This window comes from Nicotiana tabacum, chromosome 2 (genome assembly GCF_000715075.1).
Source record: "Nicotiana tabacum cultivar K326 chromosome 2, ASM71507v2, whole genome shotgun sequence".
In the NCBI taxonomy this organism is placed as follows: domain Eukaryota; kingdom Viridiplantae; phylum Streptophyta; class Magnoliopsida; order Solanales; family Solanaceae; genus Nicotiana; species Nicotiana tabacum.
Window position 1 is genome coordinate 27,342,873 of NC_134081.1, and position 22,844 is coordinate 27,365,716.

Genomic DNA, 22,844 nt, shown 5'->3' on the forward strand with positions numbered 1-22,844 from the left:
ATACATAATCAAATATCTATATAAGTTCAGTGATTTAACATGTTAAACTAAACATGATATTGGTGAAAATTACCCAAAATGTTTGAAACAGAAATTCTGGACAGTATCACTGTCTCGTATTGTGACTAAGATTTGAAAATGAAAAGGGACAAACTAGACTGTGTGGTCTTTTTTTACAGTTGTAGACATGTTTCTTAGAGTTTAAGAACATCTTGAATCACCCTCATATCCATTTTGTACAAAAGGTTATGCTAAAATTAATAATAGTAATACAGGGAGGGTTTGTAAAACAGAAAATCTGGGCAGCACCTGTGCTGTACTTTATCACCTATTTTTGGGTAAATAAAAGATAAATCAGGTTTTAGTTACTTCATAAGAGTTATAGATCTATGAAATAGATTAAAGTCTCGGATCACTTAAAACGGATCACTATATAAAACGATATGAAGAAAACACTATTAGCTGTCTAGTGTATAAACGGGTTTAGTAACTTACCACAAAAGAGAGGAGCAACTTGAGCTTCACCAAGAACGAACTTTGCTGGTTGGTTTAGTGGAAATTTATGATGGTTTTCATGAAGTATTTCACGTGATAAGAAGGAGAGAGAGAGAGAGAGATAGAGAGAGATAGAGAGAGATGAGGTTTTCTTTGTCATGAAGGACTGAAAATGAGACGAGGTTATGAAAAAGCATGTCACAAAAGAAATATAAAAACTTTGGATAAATATGAAAAATGTGACTGCCCAACCTACTCAATATCTTTAGATAAATACAAAAGGGCGGCAGCCCAAAACCTTAATTATATAATGTATTTAATAACAATTCATCAAAATAATATTAAGTGTTACGCATAGCAACACCATGGAACTTCTTTGTCAATATTAACACAACTTAAAGTAAGGAATTTTTATATATTATAAATTTCACGTTTAGGAAGTACGAAGTAAAATATCTCCTCATTATAAAGATGATCAATCGAGAATGCAAATATTAGTAAAAATTTGGGGTGTTACACACAAGTTCTCATAACCAAAACTACCGAGCTTAAGCTGCGGTCTAACTCTGGCCTCAAGTCTTCCAGACTGGCCCATCACCAAAACACAGAATACACATCTCGAACCTCATTCATGGAATCACAAGCCGGCGAAGCACAGCTGATATCGAGCGCTCACATGCGTACACGAATACGTGGAAGAAATTCAAAAAGTTATGTTTCAAGCTGAATCAATTCCGCACAATAAGGAAAGAAAGATGGGAAATTATCCTAAATGCCCTGTAGCCTCTCGAAGATAAGTATGGACGTCACCATACCGATCCGCAAGACTCTACTAGACACTTGTTCATGATTTGTAGAACCTATAAACCTAAAGCTCTAATACCAATCTGTCACGACCCAAAATCCAACCAGTCGTGATGGCACCTAACCCAACCTGTTAGGTAAGCCAATTAACTACGATCCAATTTAATTAGGTTTATCGAGGAAAATAAATGATAAAATAAATGAACCTTTTTACTTTTTTCAAGGACTAGTAGTACAAATCATGAGCTTCTAAGATTTAAAATTTGCAAAGCTGATATGAAATAAAATATTTCATCTGTTTGAAATATACGTGAAAGGATTAATAATTCAAAAGCTACCAAGAACAAGAGGCAACTATGACCGGATTGCAAAAACATCTTCAACGCCAGCTCCCGCCATACACCGCAACATCAGCATCCAAAATCTGCACACAAGGTGCAGAAGTGTAGTATGAGTACAACCGACCCCATGTACTTAGTAAGTATCTTGTCTAACCTCGTCGAAATAGTGAACAGGATTTTTTTTAGTAAAATGATACACACTGTTATAACCTGTGCAGTATACTAACAATAGAAATAATTATAGAGCATAACAGATAAGGGTACAATGAAACAACTATGCGTGGCAGAAAATATTACTAGGAGAAATCACAATAGCAGATTCATAATTTTCCTAGTGTGAGAAATATATTTAAGATATCGCATCGAATGGCACGGCAATACCTTCGTGCACTTGTCTCATTCTCACCCAATATATATATATATATATATATATATATATATATATAGAGAGAGAGAGAGAGAGAGAGAGAGAGAGAGAGATTAAATCAATTAGAACAGCAACACCCTTCGTGCATTTATCTCTTTCTCACCGAACATAGTTATAACAACACCGACTAGGTGGGAGAAATGCCAATAACAAATAAAGAAATAAAGTGGGAGGCACACATGAAGCAACAACGAACAAAGCAGTACATGTGGACCACAGATAGAAGGCATGGATAACACAACAATACTTAGGGTAGAGGACACAGAAAAGACAACGACTACAAGTAATATAGAAAATATAAGTGCACAATAACAGCTCAAGATAAAGGCATGAATGCATACACAACGAAAAGATATCACAATATAATGTATGTCTCTTATCCTTGCCTGCACGAAAATACCCTTCGTGCCATGAACATATGATAATATAAAAATAATGGCACGACATCACCCTTCGTGCTTTTACTCTCATCCTCACGTGATAATATAAATGAAATGGCATGGCAATATCCTTCGTGCATATTAAGAATGGCACGGTATCACCCTTCGTGCTTTATACTTTTCCTCACATGATAATATATACGAAATGGCACGACATCACCCTTCGTGCTTTACACTCCCTCTCACATGATAATGTATATGAAATAGCACGGCATCACCCTTCCTGCTTTATACTCTTCCTTACCAAGCACATGTATATCATTAACAAGCAAGGTAGGAAGCATAAATAACATCAAGGAGAGTGTTTAAGCGAATGTTCCAAATTGAACATCAATCACGACTTTCAAGCCAATAACAATTCAATAACTTCAAGTACTTTATTATTCCAATATTTCAACAAGTCTCAAAAATGATCTTCAATTCATGTATAGAATTCAAAATCTCATGAAAAACAGTCGTAGAGCCGTATTTGTGATTAAGTAAGATAACGATCGGATTTAGCAAATCAATAATTTTCACAAAAGTCCGTCAGATTTTTAATCAAATTATAATAAGCCAAATCAGGGTTTCTAGCATTTAATGTTATATTCATAGAAATCTAGAAGTCAAAGAAGACATGAAACAAGAGTGTCACATAATTCTACAATTCACAATAAATCGTATAATTTACCATCGAGCATGATTAACCCTGGCACATGCATATATGTTCGTCACCTCAAATATGTATCACCCCCGCATGTAACAATTAATAGCAATTAGCAGAAAAAAAATTTCCAACAAAGTTAGGCAAAATACTTACCTCAAACAAGCCGAATCCAATGTCGAGCAAGCTAAATAATGCTCCAGAAATTCCATTCTGCGCGTATCAACTTTTAAACGACTCGAATCTAGTAACAATTAATTTGATTCAGTCAACACAAATTATAGGAATTAATTCCATATCAAAATACTAATTTTTCCAGTAAATCCGAAATTACACTCAAAAATCGTCCGTGGGGCCCACGTCTCGGAACCCGACAAAAGTTATAAAATATGAACGTCCATTCAACCACGAGTTCAACCATACCAATTTTACTAAATTCCGACATCAACTCAACCCTCAAATCTTCAAATTAAACCAAGAGGGTTTTCTAAATTTTCCAACTTAATTCACCAATTAAAAGTTAAAAACAACCATGGATTCAGGTAATTTGACCAATATCGAGTTAAGGACACTTAACCCGTTATTTTCCTTGAAAATCTTCCGAAAAGCGCCTCTTCCCGAGCTCCAATTCGTCAAAAATGGAAAATGGGACGTCAGAACTTAAAGTTTCTACTCAGGCTTTTCTTCTTCGCGAACGCGGAACAACCTCGCATTCGCGAAGCATAAAATTTCACTGCTGTCAAATTCCTCTTCGCGTTCGCGAGACAACCCATACGAAGGCGATGCACACTAAACTTGACCTTCGCGAACGCAACCCCGCTTCGCGAACACATGGCTCCCTCCGCTAACGCGAAAGCTAAAATTTCCCGGGCCAAGTTTTCCTTTTGCAAACGCGATCTTCCAGTCGCGAACACGTAGCCTCACCTTCCTACATTACGTGAACGCGAGGCCCAGGTCGCGAACGTGTAGCACAAAAATAGTACCCAACATATCCTTCTTCGCGAACGCGTGAACACCTTCGCGTTCGCGAAGGACAAAACCGCGCACCAGACATGAGCAGTAGCAACTCAGCCAAACTTGATCCGAAACCACCTCGAAACACACCCGAGACCCCCGGGACCTCAATCAAATACACCAACAAGTCTTAAAACATTATAAGAACTTAGTCGAAACCTCAAATCACATCAAACAACGCTAAAATCACGAATCATATCCAAATTCAATCTTAATGAAACAAAAAAATTTCAACTTCTACATTCGATGCCGAAACCTATCAAATCAAGTCCGATTGACCTCAAATTTTGCACACAAGTCATAAATGACATAACGAATCTATTTTAATTTTCAAAATCGGATTCCGACCCCGATATCAAAAAGTCAACTCCCTGATCAAACTTCCAAACTTAAATTTTTATTTTAGCCATTTCAAGTCTAATTTAGCTTCGGGCTTTCAAATAATTTTTCGGTCACGCTCCTAAGTCCAAAATCACCATACGGAGCTATTGGAATCATCAAAACTCGATTTCAGAGTCGTTTACACATAAGTCAATATCCGGTCAACCTTTTCAACTTTAGTTTTAAACCTTGGAACTAAGTGTTCCAATAAATTCCAAAACCTCATCGGACACGAACCAATTACCCTGGCAAGTCACATAACGATTGTAAAGCATAAATTGAATAGTAAATGGAGGAACAAGGCTGTAATACTCAAAATGACCGGTCGGGTCGTTACACTTGGCGCGTAGGCGCATCTATTGAGGAAACTTTATGTGAGCTGCAATTCAGGTTACGCATCGTAGTCCAACGAGTCTCCACTGTACTATTTATTTTATCATGTCTTATTTACATTTTGGACAGATGTTGTATTATTGTACTCTTTAGAAAATGCCCATGCATTTGTGACACCGGGTTTTGGGATTCCTATGGGTTGTTCATTACTATAGTTCATGTAAATATTATCATTTACCCTGTAAATTCTATTTCATACTATTTAATTAATGAAAATTATGATTTCAAAATAGTAAAATGAGTAATTAAGTTGATTAATCACCGTTGGCTTTCCTGACAGCGGTGTTAGGCGCCATCACGACTTTTAGTAGATTTTAGGTGGTGACATGTTGTCTCTATATCATCATCCCCAGTTTAATTTTTTACTCCAAAACAGTACACTCAAATTCTGCAAATACTGAATAAAGGAAAAGAGGTTGACTTCATGGCTAATGCAGCTCAAGTGGGAAAAGTATGTATCATTACTGCTCTAATGTCTAATCTAGTGGATAAATACTGGATAGTATATACAGGAGCTACAAATTATATAATTCACAATTTAAGTCTCCTTAGCAAATGGAAGGGCTTGACATAAATGAGTAGGAGCAAAGTTCACTTACCTACTGGAGAACAAGTGGCTATTAGCAAGTCGGTAGAATCTCCTATCTTTCAGGATAAAACGTTCTATACGTCCCAAAATTCAAATACAACTTACTATTAGTATCTAAGATTACTGAGGAGCTAAAATATTATGCAGTATTCTTTCTTCGTTTCTGTTTGTTTCAAGAACTCTCAAGTGGGAAGGTGATAGGGCTTGATAGAGAAGAGGATGGTCTCTACATTCCGAAAGACAAAGGTCAAACAGGCTCACAACATGCAGTTGATATAAAGAATGTATTTCTTTATCACTAATCTGTAAATGTCATTTCTAGTACTGCTAATAACAGTAATAGTAGCACTGATAATAAGGCTGATGGTAATAATGATACTTGTGATACATCTCTATGGCATAGAAGATAATGGCATGCACCTTTAAAAGTTTTGAAAAATTTAGATGATTTGAGCAAAATACAGTTGAAGGATCATTTATATATTATTTGTCCTATTGCTAAACAATCAAGATTTCCTTTTACTCCTAGTAATACTTGCTCGGTTTTTTCTCGTGATCTTATACATATTGATGTTTGGGGTCCAGAAGATATTTCAGGACATTAGCGGATGATTACTCTAGATACACTTGGATTTTTCTAAATGATTACCCAGGCAAATTCTATTGTAGTATTGAGAGATTTTTCTATTTTTTGTGAAGAATCGGTTCAATCATGGAGTAAAGTGTCTTAGAAAAGACAATGGTTCTGAGTTCTTCAATGACCAAGTAAATAGACTTTTTAAGGACGATGGTATTGTTCATTAAATCTCTTGTGTATACACACCTCAGCAAAATAGTATGGTTGAAAGAAGGCATAGATATATTATAGATATGGCTAGAGCCTTCAAGTTTCAGGCTTTTATCCTTTGAGATTTTAGGGTAAATGTGCCTGTACTGTTGTGTATATTCTCAATAGATTGCCAATTATTCTATTGAAAGGTTGGCCTCTTTGACAATAGTTGTTCCACAGAGCTCCCTCCTTGCAGCACCTCAGAGTTTTTGGTAGTCTGTGTTATGCCACAAATGTAAATAAGACTGACAAATTTTGTCCCAGAGTAGTTAATGTTGTGCATCTGGGCTACTCTTCTGCATAGAAAGGATATTATCTCTATTATCCAAACTCTAAGGAGTTCTTTATTAGCAGATATGTAATTTTTAATGAAGATATATTTTGTTTCAAAGATATGAAGGCTAGTTCTTTTCCTATGTTTCCAATATTGGAGTTCTTAGTGCCCGATTCCTCTCCTCCTACTGCATTTACTCTTTCTGTTGTTGTTGCTTCCTCAGAGTCAACTCAGAATGCAGAAGTCCTGCTCTACCACCCCTTCAGTAGTTTTAGATGGAAGATTATGTTGTTCAAAAGAAGCAATTCTCATATACTTTTCAAATATCTAACTATGTTTGCTATGACCATCTTTCTCCTGTTTACAGAGCATCCGTAGTTTCTTACTCAGCTATCCTTGAGCCAAAGACTTATGCAGAAGCTAGTAAGGATCCACTTTGGGTCAATGCTATGAAGGCTAAAATTTCAGCTCTTGAAAATAACATTACTTGGACTAATATTGAATTCCCTCAAGGCAAGGTTCCTATACTTCATCACATTGGTATATCTTTTAAATGTATGAGCAAAATACTTCTTTTCAAGGAGATTTTTCTAAAGAAGTTTATATGCAAATTCCTGATGGCTTTTCAAGCCAGGGGGTATAAGAAGGTATGTAAGATTAATAAGTTCTTGTATAAACTTAAACAAGCTCCTAGGCAGTGAAATTTTAAGCTAAAAGATGTATTAGCAGATATGGGATTTGTACAGTCATATTATGACCGTTCTCTATTCATATAAAGAAAATGAGGTGACTTAGTGATTGTGCTTGTTTATGTAGGTTTGAAATTTAAAGCTAACAGAGGCATTGGTAGATATGTCATTTTTACAGTTACATTATGACTATTCTCTATTTACACAAAGAAAGGGATGTGACTTAGTAATTGTACTTGTTTATGTAGATGACCTTCTGGTAACTATGAACAACTTGGAACTCATTGAGCAAGCAAGGAAATATTTACAAATCAGATTCAAGATGAATGATCTTGGAGAGTTAAAGAACTTGCTAGGTATTGAATCCTTAAAATCAAGAAACAAGATTCATATGTATCAAATGAAGTATGCTCTTGAGTAGCGTCTGAGATAGGATTATCACGAGGGAAGCCAGTATTCACTCCATTGGAGTTTAATCACAAGATCACCTCTAAAGAATTTGACAAGATGATCAATAGAGATGCAATTGCTAATGACAGGTTGCTTAAAGATATGAGTGGTTATCAAAGAGTAGTTGGCAGACTGCTATACTTGACTATGACAATTGACAAAGCCTAACATTGCCTTTGCAGTTCAAGTTCTGCGTCAATTTATGCATGCTCCTAAGCAGTCTCACCTAGATAATGCAGTGAAAGTAGTTAAATATATCAAAAGAAGTCCTGGACTTGGGTCATTTATGTCAGCAGCTGGTACTCAAAAGTTGATTGCATTTGATGATTCTAACTGGGGTGCCTGTGTAGATACAGGGAAGCCAGTCACAGGCTATTCTGTGATAGCAAAGCTGCCATTCAAGTTGTCGTGAAAGAACAAAACATATAGACATTAATTGTTACTTCGTAAGGGAGAATATTTAAGAAGGAAGGATACAAACACAGCATATTGGAACAAATGAGCAACTAGCTGACATATTAACAATTAGCCTAGGCAGTCCACAACATGATTACTTGGTAGGCAAGCTGGGAATGAAAAACTTATTTTTTTTCTCTCAACTTGAGGGGGAGTGTAGAAAGAATCGAAATAGGGTCCAGTTGTTGAGTTAACTTAATTGTAATTAGTGAGTTAGCTTAGTTCGTTAATTGTAGTTAGTTAGTTGATGAGTAAGTCAGGTGAGTACAAATAACTGTAGGCAATTGCTTCTGTAAGATAAGTTTTAATTTTCCAGCATATGAATGAAGCTTCTTCTCCTCTCTCTGATTTATCTTTCTTCCTCCATGGCTCGGATCTTTTACACTTTATTGACTCGTACTTGCAATGTTGTGGTTGGAGGTGAATGACGCTTACTATGGGTATGGATGGGGGTTCAGGCACTTCGAATTGGATATGAAAATTTTAGTTTGGATTATCGATTTTCGAATTGAAGAAAATTACAATCCAAATCAAACTCAAATAAGCTCGAATTGGATTGAATTTTTTAAGTTCGATTTTGAGTCTTTAAATTGAGTTTCTTCTCACCAAAAAAAATATTCATATCAAATTGGTTTAACATTTTTTTCATTCCAACCAAAATCATCCAAATAAAGTACTCATCATACTAATCATACAAGCAATAAAACCATTATCAAGAAAATGCAACATAAACATAATATTTAATAAGCCGTTAAAATTAACATGTACAACATAGTCGAAATAGTAAGTATTCAAACATTCACCTAGTAATTAATATTGGATATTTGAGCAATACCTAATGAGTAGAGTATTGGACATATAAGTCGGCATATAGATGATATATAAATGTTTAATAGGTAAGACTAAATATAACGGTACTATAAAAAATTTTATTTTTGAATATCCGAAATCCAAAGTGAAAATTGTTAAAATTGAATTCAAAATCCAACACGCAATCCATGAATTCAAAAAATTCAAATTCATATTTCAATTCGAATTTCGAATTTGTCCAAATTATGCCAACCTCTAACGCGTATCCCTTGGAGCATTTTAGAATATAAACCATTTTAATTAATAAATTAGCGCATTAAATCAAAAATACCATACTGACAGTTAGCGTTTCTATGGTGAATGAGAACTGACCGTCTCTTCCAATTCTCTATGGAAGATAGTCAAATACCCTAGTCAAAGAAAACTACTGTAGAGTGTAGAGTTTCCTCCAATTCCAAATCCAAATTCAACTATGGCGATGAGCATAGCTGAATCCCTACCCCAAGTCCCAAGAAATCATATTTGACATATTCTCTCGGCTGCCTGCAAAGTTCATAGGTCAATGCAAGTGCGTGTCATTTCAAGAAGTGGCCCAATCTTCTCTCAGATCCACAATTCATCAGATTTCACCTCACCATCCATGCCCATAAAGAAGAAGAAGAAGAAGAAAAACTCATTTGCGTCTCTTCGTCTCATGTTTTTCACACTATCACGTTTAACCACAAAACCCCCCAAAACGAAACTGATGGCATTTCAAGAAAGCTTTTTCGGCAGCTCTCTGATTGCTGGGTCATGTCATGGCTTGGTCTTGGTGGTGGCTGAGGAAAATATTAAATATTTGTTCAATGATGTTGGCTAAACATCCATGTTTTTGCATATAATTTGCCTTGCATTATGCCTCGATCTTGTTAACTTTGATGTGAATATTTGTGACTAGAGCTTAATAATGTTATTTATATGTGTAGGAGTCAATTGGAAGTGATTTGGGGAGTTTGTATGCAAATTGGCGTCAAAAAGGGAAGAATTTGGAGGAAGTATAAGTTTGGTGCCCAGATTGGCGCTAGGCACCTACCAAAACGCCGTTGAGAGCATGCTAAAATATTCACTGTCCATGTTGGTGCTAGGCACCAACCAAAACGCCAAAGACAGAAGACCAAAAAGGTTTGTTGTCATGGTTGGCGCCAGGCGCCAAGCGAAACGCCAAAGGGAAAATTTTGTCTTAATTCGGCTGGGACTTGGGGATTTCAACCCTAAACGTCCCCAACATGTATAAAAGGGGTTCTAAACCTAGTTTTGAAGGGTAGGGGGAGGGACATATTTTGGACGAAAGAGATATCATACTTTAGTCCAAGGGAGAACACGGAGCCACCGTGGAGGCCGAAATTCATCAGATTCCATCTTTCTTCCATCAAACTTAGTAATCTTTACGTTTTTTGGAGCTAAACTTCGCGTTCTAGGGTTGTGGTTGTCATGAATATTGAATTTTATTAATTACATCACCGTTAATTCAAGTTATCATTGTTGGTTGTTTCTCTAATTCTATGCATAATTGCTTAATTGTTTGGCTAACAATTGAGTTCTATGTACTATCTATGCTATGCTTGGAAAATCTGTGTTTAGATTAGAGTAGAATTAAAGAGAGCTTATTTCTGAACCCGTGGCTCGGAGAAAGATTTCGCGGTTAGGATAGGAATATACCTAACAGTCTTAGTTGAATAACGTATTATATTCGTTCATGATAGATTCAATACCATAGAAATATAACGTTGTTATATTATGGATAGACGGATAGTATTGTGGGAACATGCTATTTATATAAATGATCCGGTCAACTAGCAACAATAGATAATTCGGATTAACAGGTGTAATTATAAACTCAATAGGATTGATAAACCGACCACAACCTTGGAATCTATATCTCCCTTGATTACGTGTTTAAATTTCGTAATAGTAGTTTAGTAGAAAAATAACATTTTTAATTATCTTGAACAGTAAATTAATTTTAGTTTACTTAGTTAATGATCACGCCCAACTTTAGTCCTAAAATGGATAAGCGGTCGCTGCAAATATAATCCGGTCTAAAAGTCCGGAGTCGAATCCCAGAGAGAACTAAGGCTTAGCTATAGCTTTTTAATATCACTAAGTAGACAAGTTTGAACAATTTTCTAAATTATAAATATTGAGATTTATATTTATAACGAATTAACTAGCAAATACTAGAAAGCGGTAAAATTATCAACTAACGAGACAAAGGGTTGGAGACTAAATTAAGGAGGTCTAGAGTTATGATTTTCCTAATTGTCGGAATCCTTCTAGCTATGTTCCCAACAATTTCGCCGATGTATTCTCTACTGATCGTGAGCACTTTAGGTGTCGTAATTCTCTCTCGAGCAACTACAATAATTTGCTAGACATATTCTCTCGAACTACGCTAGTTGGCTTCATCGAACCGCTCACTATGACCACGTCAAGGCTTTGTTATTTCTAAACCTACCTTTAAACCCACTGTATTGATTTCTCACATACGTTAGGAGTAACGTTGTTCAACAACCACCTAAATATGTATCCTTTCTCAAGAAACACATAATAAATAGGCACAGTCAATCGATGGTCATTCAATCAACTGAAATAAGTACGTAGTTGAACAAATAGATAAATTCAAAGGCTAAATTATATTAAAACATAACAAGAATTCATCCTACCAAAGGTTCCATCAATCCCCAGTCTCCTTAGCCTCCTTAGATCGAATCCCCAGTCTCCTTAGCCTCCTTAGGTCTAAATTGTGTCAAAAATATGTCAAAAGTACTCAAAATACCATTTTTCATGTATATATACCAAGTAGGGTCGGGCACAAATAATTATACCTTCTCCTACTCGAAAAAGGAAACTTTTCCAGGTCAGGATGTCCGCGACCGCGGATTTTGGCCAGTTTCTGCCTCACCGCGGCCAGTGCGCGGTCGCGCACTTGTCGCGCCGTTCTCACCCCATTATGTTTGGAATTTGGCAAAACGTAAAACATAAAAATTATAGCTCTTTGTATTAGATTACCAACCATATATTGTAGAGTTCAAGTGAAGTTCTGAGCGAAAAGTTATGTGCAGTTTACTAGACAATGCGCAATATGCTTACTCGATTCTTCGTTCGTTCTTAACTATCAAATTTGATCCCCGGACATGATCCCGTCTTAATTTCTTAGGCTTTTTCTGAGACTTCAAAGCTCCATATCACTTTAATTCATTACATAACATCTACATAGCTCGGAATCACTCCTACAAGGCATAAAACACACAATTAGTGCAAAACACTAGCGATTAAAGCTCAAACTCAATTAAAGTGCAGTAAATTAGAGTGTAATAAGCGACTAAAATACGTAATTATAGCCTATCATCAACACCCCACACTTAAACCATTGCTCGTCCTCGAGTAATCAAACTACACTTTATATAGATTAATCTAAGTCTCTGTGGGTTCGATATCCAACTTTCGAGTCACTTTATTACTTGACGGCCACGTACACTTGCGTGTGTGTTTGGTCGCAACAATCAACCCTACAACCTTAAAGTACCACAGAATTCTGAACTTTGATCTGGCTCTTCATGAGTTTGGTACCTTTAGCAAGTCTAGTCTAGGGTATGATTTTGTAAATGATGATTATAATGTGGTTACTCTTTCTCGTTAGGATGACTACTATGAACCGGATATTAAAAGTACTTTTGTTGATATCTACTCTATGAGAGAGGGTCTTTGGAGGAGACCTGAGAGTTCTCCTTATGATCATTCATTTAACGACCTTGATTCTAGGGTTTTGGTAAATAGGGCTTTGCATTGGTTGGCTAGTAGAACTTCTCATTATTCATTTCTGATTGTTGCTTTTGATGTAAGTGATGAGAAATTTTTGGAGGTGCCAACGTCTACTATTATTGATAACAACAATGTTGGGTATTATGATCTTGTGGCTCTTAAAGGGTCTCTTTGTATGCTCGCTTATCAGATCGCTTATCCAGAAGAAAACAAAATTGATGTCTGGATGATGAGAGAGTATGGAGTTGAGGAGTCTTGGACCAAATTTAGGATTATAGGATTGAATGTAGTGTATAGTTTGACACCCTTGTTAATGAGTGGTGATGATATTGTATTTAAGGTAGATATAGGCAATATTGATGGGATAAGTACTCCGTATGGAGGAGCTAGAACTTTCATGGAGAGTCTTGTCTCTTGGCAATGGAATTGAGGGTGGCTTTATTGCTTTGACACAATTTTCTAGATGATGTTGTACTCAGGTATTCCAATAACATTTTCACAAATTCTTATTCATTTTTAATGTGTATTGTATACAGTCAAATCTCTCTATAATAGTCTCGTTTGTTCCAAATATTTTTGGCTTTTATAGCGAATGATTGTTATACACCTATAACAACATTTAACGTTTAAATAATTTTTCTTATTTGGCTGTTATACACCTTATCCAAAAGTCAATTATTTTTCTTATTTTAGTAGTACATATAAAAGATAAGAAAATTCTTCAAATTTAAAATCTAAGAAGATATGCATATTTTACTAGGTATATATTGAAGAAAGCTAATACTACATTATTAATAAATTCATTAACTAAATGTACAAAGATTTAAACTCTAAGGCACACATTTTAAAGCTACTAGGAAAATAAATTCTTTCAAGATTGATGAAAGAACTTTGTAGTTGTAGTTATTTCATAAATTTCATTCTCTTACTACCGATATAACGCTTGAATTGGAGAAGATTCATATATCCAAATTTTCAGTAAAAAGGTATCCAATGGAAAATATATCATATGCAGATCTTCAAATCTTATGTCTTATGCAAGATAGAAACTTTGTTCAATGGAAAAGATTGTGTGCATTATTTTAGAATTATTATTAGTAATCTTAAAGAATCTGTATAGTTTTTATAGAGGGATAATTTTATAAAGAGCGTTCTGTTATAAATATGGTTGTTGCTGTTATAGGTAAAAAGTTATTATAGAGGTAAAATATAACTTAAAAATCGGTTCTAAGAAAAATTTGGCTTTTATGGTGAATGACTGTTATATATATGGATGTTGTTATATAGATGTCTGACTGTAGTATGTTTAATCGGGTTCCCATATTTGATTCAATAAAATAAACCCCATAGAATATTGTGAATGATAGTTCTTTCGTCATGGAGTTTTGTGATGGTAATTCTTCTGTCCTACAGAAAATATACAGTGTATTACACGAAAAGGAAAAACTTTAATTTGTGGTTTGCATTTTGGGCATATGCAGTCTTGAAAAGATTAGTTTTCATATGTTCCAACTCTTCTTTGAATAATGAGTTAATCTCATAATGGTTTAATGTATAATTTCTGTGGCCACTGTTACCGTCTGTAAGAATGTTATCTAGCCGCTCTAAATACAGTAATAACATTTATGTTGTATACCTGCTTGATTGCAATATTGTCAAGACTCAAGATCTATGATTAATAGATCACAGATCAATGTTTATTGTTGGTTGATATTACAGCTTAAGAAGCTATCCTTAACAGAATGCAGTACCTGCTAGTTAGTGGTTGATAATATTTTTGTATACGCTCATAATCGAGCTTGTCCTTCGTATGACTATTCGAGATTAGAATATAATAGGACAAGGATCGAACTTGTGCAATATCGAACCGTGATGCGGGGTTTGAGTGCCGAGCTCGTAGCCTAGAGACCGATCGAGATCGGAACCGTCCAAGATCGAGACAAAACAAGATAGAGATCGAGCGAAACCGGGGGAAGCTTATCGAGCCAAAAAAACAGAAAGCCGGAATATCCGCAATTGGGCGAGAATCACGGCGGAAATCCCGACGCATATTAAGGAAAGGCCAATTAATTAACCTATCATGAGATTCCTTACTGTATTTAGAATTATATCAAGAGTAGAACTTCCCTACTATATAAAGGGGGTCTGATCATTTGTAGAGGGAGAGATTTTTTATGCAATATAAAGCAATATACTGCCTTTCTTCTGGTTTTTAATATTTAGTCATTTTGTTCTCGAGTCAGTTTATTCTCCACTTGGTTTGAGGGTGATCGAACTTGAGGGCCAAGGATAATTAATTCATTTGGTTTGCATTTATTTCTTTTACAGTTAATTTCAATATATATATATATATTCTCAATTCATACCAAGTTATATCACATATCCTTAAAATCACGTATAAATTCAATTGTTATCCATTTTTCGGGTAAACAATTTGGCGCACACCGTGGGGCTAAGGATAATAGTGATTGCGTGGTACTAACCCTCGTAACACACACTATTTTGTACTTGTTCTTGTGAGTATCTTTGATTCCAGGATCAGCATGTCGAACTCTCAGGCACAACCCATACACGTGGACAATGACTTCGGTCACCATGATGAAAATGACAACTCCGATCGACGTCGGCTCGCATGTAGCCATTAATGCAAATTTGGCCGTCGATCCCGAGAATAGCGTACGCAAGAATGTTCGATCGGCTGCTCAGAGCAATGGCGGCGAAGAAGACGGAATCAGCCTTCGGATGATCTTCGAGATGTTGCAGGCTCAACAAGCCACGATAGCACAATTTCGAAACCAGAACCATTCACCAAGCAGGATCGAGCTCAAGCCATCCCAAGAAGTTATTCACAAGGTCGAATCGATGTCAAGAAAATCGAACGAAAATGAATCGGGGACCGATCCCGCAATCATGAAGATGCTCGAGGAACTAATGAAGCGAGTTGAATCCAGGGAAAAGAAGATCGAAGCAAACGACAAGAAGGTGAAAACTTACAACTCCAGGGTTGATCAAATCCCGGGGGCACCACTAATATTGAAGGGTTTGGATTCCAAAAAGTTCGTACAAAAACCTTTCACCCCGAGTGCGGCTCCCAAACCGATACCCAAGAATTTCCGCATGCCCGAGATTCCTAAGTATAGTGGAACGACTGATCCCAATGAGCATGTTACCTCTTACACGTGTGCGATTAAAGGGAATGATCTAGAGGACGACGAGATCGAATCCGCATTACTAAAGAAATTCGGGGAGACCCTATCAAAGGGAGCGATTATATGGTACCATAATTTACCATCTAAATCTATCTATTCTTTTGCCATGCTTGCAGATTCTTTTATAAAAGTACACGCTGGAGCCATAAAGGTTGAGACTAGGAAGTCGGACCTTTTCAAGGTAAAGCAGAAAGATAACGAGATGCTCAGAGAGTTTGTGTCTCGTTTCCAAATGCAATGAATGGATCTACCACCGGTCGCCGATGATTGGGCCGTTCAAGCTTTCACTCAAGGGCTGAATGAACGAAGCTCAGTGTCTTCATAACAGCTGAAGCAAAACTTGATTGAGTACCCGGCTGTTACCTGGGCCGATGTACATAATCGATATCAATCAAAGATTAGAGTCGAAGACGACCAGCTAGGGGCTCCTTCTGAGTCCGTTACCAAAAGGGACATTGATCGAGAACCAAGGCCGAACAGTGATCGATATCAGCCGTATAATAGAGATCGTAGGAGCAACGAACCTGTGCATAACCCCGTACGAGATGAAAGGAGAAATGATCAAGGCCAGAGCTCTCGAAGGCTCATAAGTAAGAATGGTTTCGACGCGCATACCAGACCTAAGGAAGCACCACGATTGTCAGAATATAACTTCAATGTTGATGCATCCACTATCGTATCAGCTATCGGACACATCAAGGATACTAAATGGTCTCGACCTATGTAGACCGATCCAGCCCAAAGAAATCCCAGTCAAGTGTGCAAGTATCATGGCACCCATGGCCATAGAACGGAAGATTGCAGACAGTTGAGAGAAAAAGTAGCCCGGTTATTCAATGAAGGGCACATTCGAGAGTTTCTAAGTGATCGGGCCAAAAATTATTTCAAAAACATAGAATTCAACAGACAAAATTGTTACACCTCGTATTATTACGTCGATGTTACGCTCCGCAGTAATTTATTACGACGATGTTACGCTCCGTAGTAATTTATTACGACGATGTTACACCCTGTAGTGTTGTACGTTGAATTTGTCGTAAGATAATTGACATCAGTTCAAGGAAAAGATTATTTGGAGATTATAAGTATTATGCAATTTCAAACAAATGATGAGTAAATTCATGAAGGTGAAAGGGTAAACGAATCAAAGAAAATAAGTTTCATCGAAATTTGACAATTTGTGATAAAATACGGTCCAAGCTATAATACCCCGTATTTATGGACTAGTGTCATACAAGGTACTACATGACCATGATAGTAAGATGTATAAGGTATGTTGAAAGTGAGTAGTATTTTAAGTAATTTGAGATAATTCTTAATTATGTGGATAATTGGGTAATTATTGATTGTTAGTGGAAGATTACCATGTAATTAAGAAATTAAGGGGATAATTGTTGGATAAGCTTAATGAAATCCCTATGCTCAACGTGTCAGCCCAAGAATCAAGCCAAGAAATGACTCTTAAGTCATGTAAAAAGGTGGCACATATTAAGAAGAATTTGGTGACTAAGTCATCCAAAGTGGGGGCCACAAACCATGATCTTAAAAGACCTTCCCATATCATTAAGATTAAGATCTTATGTTTCCTTGCTAACGGATGAAAGCCACTGTGAGAATGATTATGAAATCATATAATTCCATTCTTGAATTAGTATTAACATGATGTCCATGGAGGTAGCAGCAACCCAATTTGGAATTATGTAATAGCAAAACGTGACAGAACTTTAGGAAAGATGTTGATTGGCAATGGTAACGTAATTGCTTCAAATGTTCCATACAAAGACTACTTAATATTATAGCAACGTGAGATTTGAGATTCTAAGGGAGTACGGTACAATCTTTCTCAAGAATATTATATGGATTGTTCCCTATTTTGATCTCGCCATCACGTGTTTCGTCACAATTAACGTGTGTTAGAGGGATTGTCAAGAGAATCGGTTCAGGTATGTTAAGGCTATACCTTCTTTCTTTTTGGCATGATCCAAATGATACAAATGAAACGAGCAAAATACGCAACTTTCATAAATGACTCTATTCATAGAAATACTAGGGGTGTCTATATTTTTGATTCCGCATGTGTCTTATTATTCCATCATTTGTTCATGGGTCTCAGAAAATACGTAAATTGATAAAGTTTATTTCATGACTTTAATCAAAGGCATAATGGTCCTATTACGTTCCAAGAGATTTTATTGACGTATTTCATATGCATTTAATTCATTTATACATGTACATTGACCCATGACCAGATGGCGTTATATACGCATATATATGTATATTATATGTATATGGGATATGGAAAAAGATTACAACTTTATATACGCACCACCACCTGATCAGCTGGTTGATGATGTTGCCCACAGTGGCCTAAATGATATGATGGGATGCCCTCAGAGGCTTGATGATATTATGAACGCATATACCCATGCATGGTATGACATTTATATGCATATGCATGACATTATAAAAATGAAATAATTCACAGAGTTATGCAGACGTACATGTCGAGTCTTTTACTCCATGTTTCTCTCATGTCTATTATTTACTGATTTTCATTCCTTACATACTCGGTACATTATTTGTACTGACGTCCCGTTTGCCTGGGGACATTGTGTTTTATGCCCGCAGGTCTCGATAGACAAGTCGAGAGTCCTCCAAGTAGGCAATTAGCTCAGCGGAAGATGTTGGTGCACTCCATTTGCTCCGGAGTTGCTTGTTTGGTTAGTATAATTTAGATGTGCATTGTTTGGGTATGGCGGGGCTTTGCCCCGACCTTTATAACAATTATGTATTCTTAGAGGCTTGTAGACATAGGTCATGTACGTAAAAGATTGTATGGCCTTGTCGGCCTATGTTCAGTGTATGAGTGGTTATTTTGGGCTTAGAGTCCCGAATGTCTTAAGTATAAGTTGGTATTTAATGTTATATTCTACTTATGTCACGACAGTCTCCCGGCTCAGTTATCTATGATAGTATTATACGAAAAGATACATTATGTTGGTACTCGGTTGAGCAAGGTACCGGGTGCCCGTCGCGGCCCATCGATTTGGGTCTAGACAAAAGTGGTATCAGAGCAGAGTTGTCCTAGGGAGTCTACAAACCGTGTCAAGTAGAGTCTTATTTATGGGTGTGTTGTGCACCACACTTATAAGCAGTAGGCTACAGGGCATTTAGGACTGTCACCCTTTCTTCTTACTCTAGATCGTGTGGTAGAGCTCAGTTGTAAGAACTCAATTTCCTAAACTCTATCTTATTCATAATACGACAATGCCTATATCGAGAAAGACGGTTGGTAAGAGATATAGTTGTGGAAGAGTTGAGTCAAAGGAAATCGATTTTTCATGATGCTTATGATGAGTAAATGTGAAGTTTTTAGCAGAACATGTGTGTAAGCTTCTTGATAAGGAGCCTTAAGGTAAGAATATCTACCCATATGGTGAAAAACAATGAGATATTTAGGAGGTAGATATAAGTTTCACCAAGTAAAAAAAGCAAGGTGAAGAAGGGTACGAGGCACCCAGTTAATGAAGATTATCAGTATTTGCAACTCAGGCAGAGAAAAATAAGTATTTTGAGTTACCTTCAACGGTAACAGATGTATGTACAATCGGCCACACCCATCTTAGTTATGCCCTATGGGAGTTGACAAATATGGTTTAAGAGAAGGACGGGATATCAGGATCCCGTTGGGGTTAGAGTAACCTAAAATGATGGATGGGTTGTTTGCGTTAGTTGACATTTCCGAGGGATATTGCAAATGTACTAATGGATCTCCTTGTGAGACGCTCATATGGTGCACTTTAGAATAATACAGTCAGATATGAATACTAGAATGTTCAAAGATAGGCACTGAAATCTTGGAAGGAATAAATATTACCTTAGTATGGCTCCCGTACCTAGTTGAGAAAGAATGTTAGGCAACCTGAAGAGCTAATGGATGGAGCAAGGGGCGCTAAAAGCAAAAGAATGTCTTGTTCGAGTTTTCATAATAAAGTGATAGACACAAATGTTAGCGGAAAATAAGAAGAGAATTAATGAAGCATTATGAGTAAGATATGATACATGGATGACAACGGTAGATGAAAAAGATGACAATATTACAGAATCTATAGCCAAGTGAGGGAAAAGACGAGAGGTGATAGGCCTTAAGACAACAAAAGATTATAGGCCATACAGTCATATCCTCATTCCGAGAAATAAGTTCGTAACTCCAACATGACTACCAGAAAGGAGAGTTAAACCCCAGAGTAATAGAAATTAGTATGGGCTGGTGAACAAGATAAACTAAACATGAATTAAGGTCTAAGTGATTTGATAATAGTCAGCGTCATGAGAATTTCAGATTTGCGTTCCGGCGATAATAGAATGAACAACAAAAGAAGATTCATGAGGAAATCAGCGAATGGTCATTCAGGAAAACACTTTCCTAAAGCAAGCAAGGTGAGTAAAGTTAAGCTTAAGGGACTATGTGTGCCAGTTACACTAAGTGTCACACTCGCGAGTGAGGAATTTTGTTATCCTTGGTATAGAAGGATTACCGCAAGGAGAGTAAGGATCATCAATAATGTGAAAAGATGCCAAAGATGAAAAGGTAAAACATCTATACGTAGATCTCGTGGCTCCAATTCTTAGTGCTCTCCTAAAGGGGGGAATATAGTGTGATATGGTATTAAGTCAGAATTAAGTGGTTCTAGTAACTACGGAACAGTAAAGGAAGAATGCGATAAAAATGAGAAAGGAATGAGATTGCACTTATCCAAATCCTACAGATATGTTACAATTCCAGAACATTATGCAAGTATGACGTAAAGGAGAGGAATTAAGGGTTCCTGCCTGAGATGTTATTGATAGATAAAGAGCATGTGCGAGACGTAAGTTAAGATAAAGGAGATAACCCAAGAAGATTACGCAGACAGAATATTGATATGAGAATGGGCCAACGAGTAGTTAGTAGTTGATCCAGGAAGAGCCTAGTTATGGCTAAACAAGAGGACACAGACAAATCAACAGATTGTGCAAGACGAACATAGTGAACCCCAACATGGGGAATTCAGTCTCGCAGATATGACATCGTGATCCTTGAGATATATTCAGATAGTAATTGGGGTAGTTAAAGGTAAATAAAAGAGAATGCCACTGGGAAGACAGTCAAAATATTAGTTCAGAAGCAACCCTACAAGCACAAGGGCGTGGAAATAAGTAACTACGAATAATTATAGGCGGGGAAGAACATCAAAAATTCCGTCAAGTATACGATGTGATAAGCTTGTAACTTTACAAGAGCTAGAAGGTCTCCTTAAGTACTACAATGAAAGACTAGTTGAGAAAATAAGGAAGAAGGCTTCAACCTAAGCACAGTGAGGAAATGGTCATGTAAAAACAGTCTCACTACAACGTTGTATGCACTCTATGAGAAAGTGTCACCTACCGTGGCTAAGGAACGAGAATCAAGAGTAATATTCGAGATCATATGAGTTGTACGAAAATTTTGGCATGCGTGGGAACTAAGATAAGCTAAGTATGCACGCAACAAGGGGTAGAAAGATCAGGAAAAGTAATAGCTTACTCTTAAAGAAAGCTGAGATGGAACAAAAGGAATTATTCGATTAATGATCAGCTATAGAAGACTCCGGTATAAGTTAAAAGAATGAATTGGGTCCAGGTCATAGACAAAGGATTGAATCATTCGAAGAATGTATCAAGGTTTTCCACAGCGTCCATGAGAGGCTAAAGTAATACCATGAGCTGCAGATCGGAAGATAGCTTGCGCCTACATAAAGGCTGATCAGAAGGAAGAGGAAACTGAAGAGTTACATCAACAAAGTAAATCAGTAGTCTGATTATTAGACCCAGCTAGAAAAGTACCAGCCTTATAAGAAGTGAGTATGAAGCTCTCACCAGACTGTGTATGCACCAGAGGTGCAAGTATTATAAGAGAGCTTCAACTTGTGGATGTGAATTATACCTATGTGGAATGGGGGTTATGAAAGAAATAGAAGATATCCCATGTGAGACTTTAAGATAAGTAAGGTAAAGGTGGACATCGTACGAGATACTTAAATGCAGAAAGTTGTGAATATTCCTTACTTCGGATAGAAGGCTAGAAGTGCGGGGATTCAATATCCGGGAATGATAGCGGCTCGCCAGTGGCATGTCTTCCAGCCTATTATTTCTAGGTATCGAGAAGCCTAATTAAGAGAGTAAAGAAGAGTTAGAGATGATACGATGTCTCACTTGATGTTCCAGAATAACACAAAGAAATCTATGGTACAAGCAAGTTGAAGGAAGGTTGCAAGTAATATAAATAGATATGTGTAGGTCGCAAGCTAAAGTATGATAAAGCGACAAGGTTTTAGGAAGACATGAGTAAGGATAAGAAAGGGCAAGTAAGAAGGTGACGAAAATGGATAAGTCCTCGGGATTAAGCCAGTGAAAACAAGAGAGATGGATGGTTTCTCTAAGTTATAGAAAGCTCAGTATAGCCTGAATGAACTCAAAGGAGTCTAAGACTAGTAGCATTTAGAAAAGGTGGAATGATTCCCTGGTAGTAGAATGAGGGTGTGATTGCGAAAGATAAAGGATGACATTTGGGCTTTCGATTGAGTAATGACTTAAAGAGGATTTCATGAATTGTACGGGAGTAAAATACCCATGTAAGGTGAATCACATTGGAATACTATAAAGTACGGTTATGGAATATAGTATCACCCCTAGGTGGATCAATCTAATTACTCTAGATGTCCCCAATGAGACGTGAGCCCTAGCGGCAGTGTTACATAAGAGGTCAAGTTATCAGTGG

The 22,844-nt window shown here is 36.8% G+C and overlaps 1 protein-coding gene across 1 annotated transcript; it reads left to right on the forward strand.

The window, feature by feature from the left end:
- Positions 1-9,597: 9,597 nt before the first annotated feature.
- LOC107798187 (F-box/kelch-repeat protein At3g06240-like) lies at positions 9,598-13,266 on the forward strand. The gene is made up of 3 exons (XM_016621189.1): positions 9,598-9,885; positions 10,001-10,069; positions 12,715-13,266. Exons 1-3 carry the CDS (start codon positions 9,598-9,600, stop codon positions 13,264-13,266), a joined length of 909 nt encoding a protein of 302 aa, XP_016476675.1.
- Positions 13,267-22,844: the final 9,578 nt, after the last annotated feature.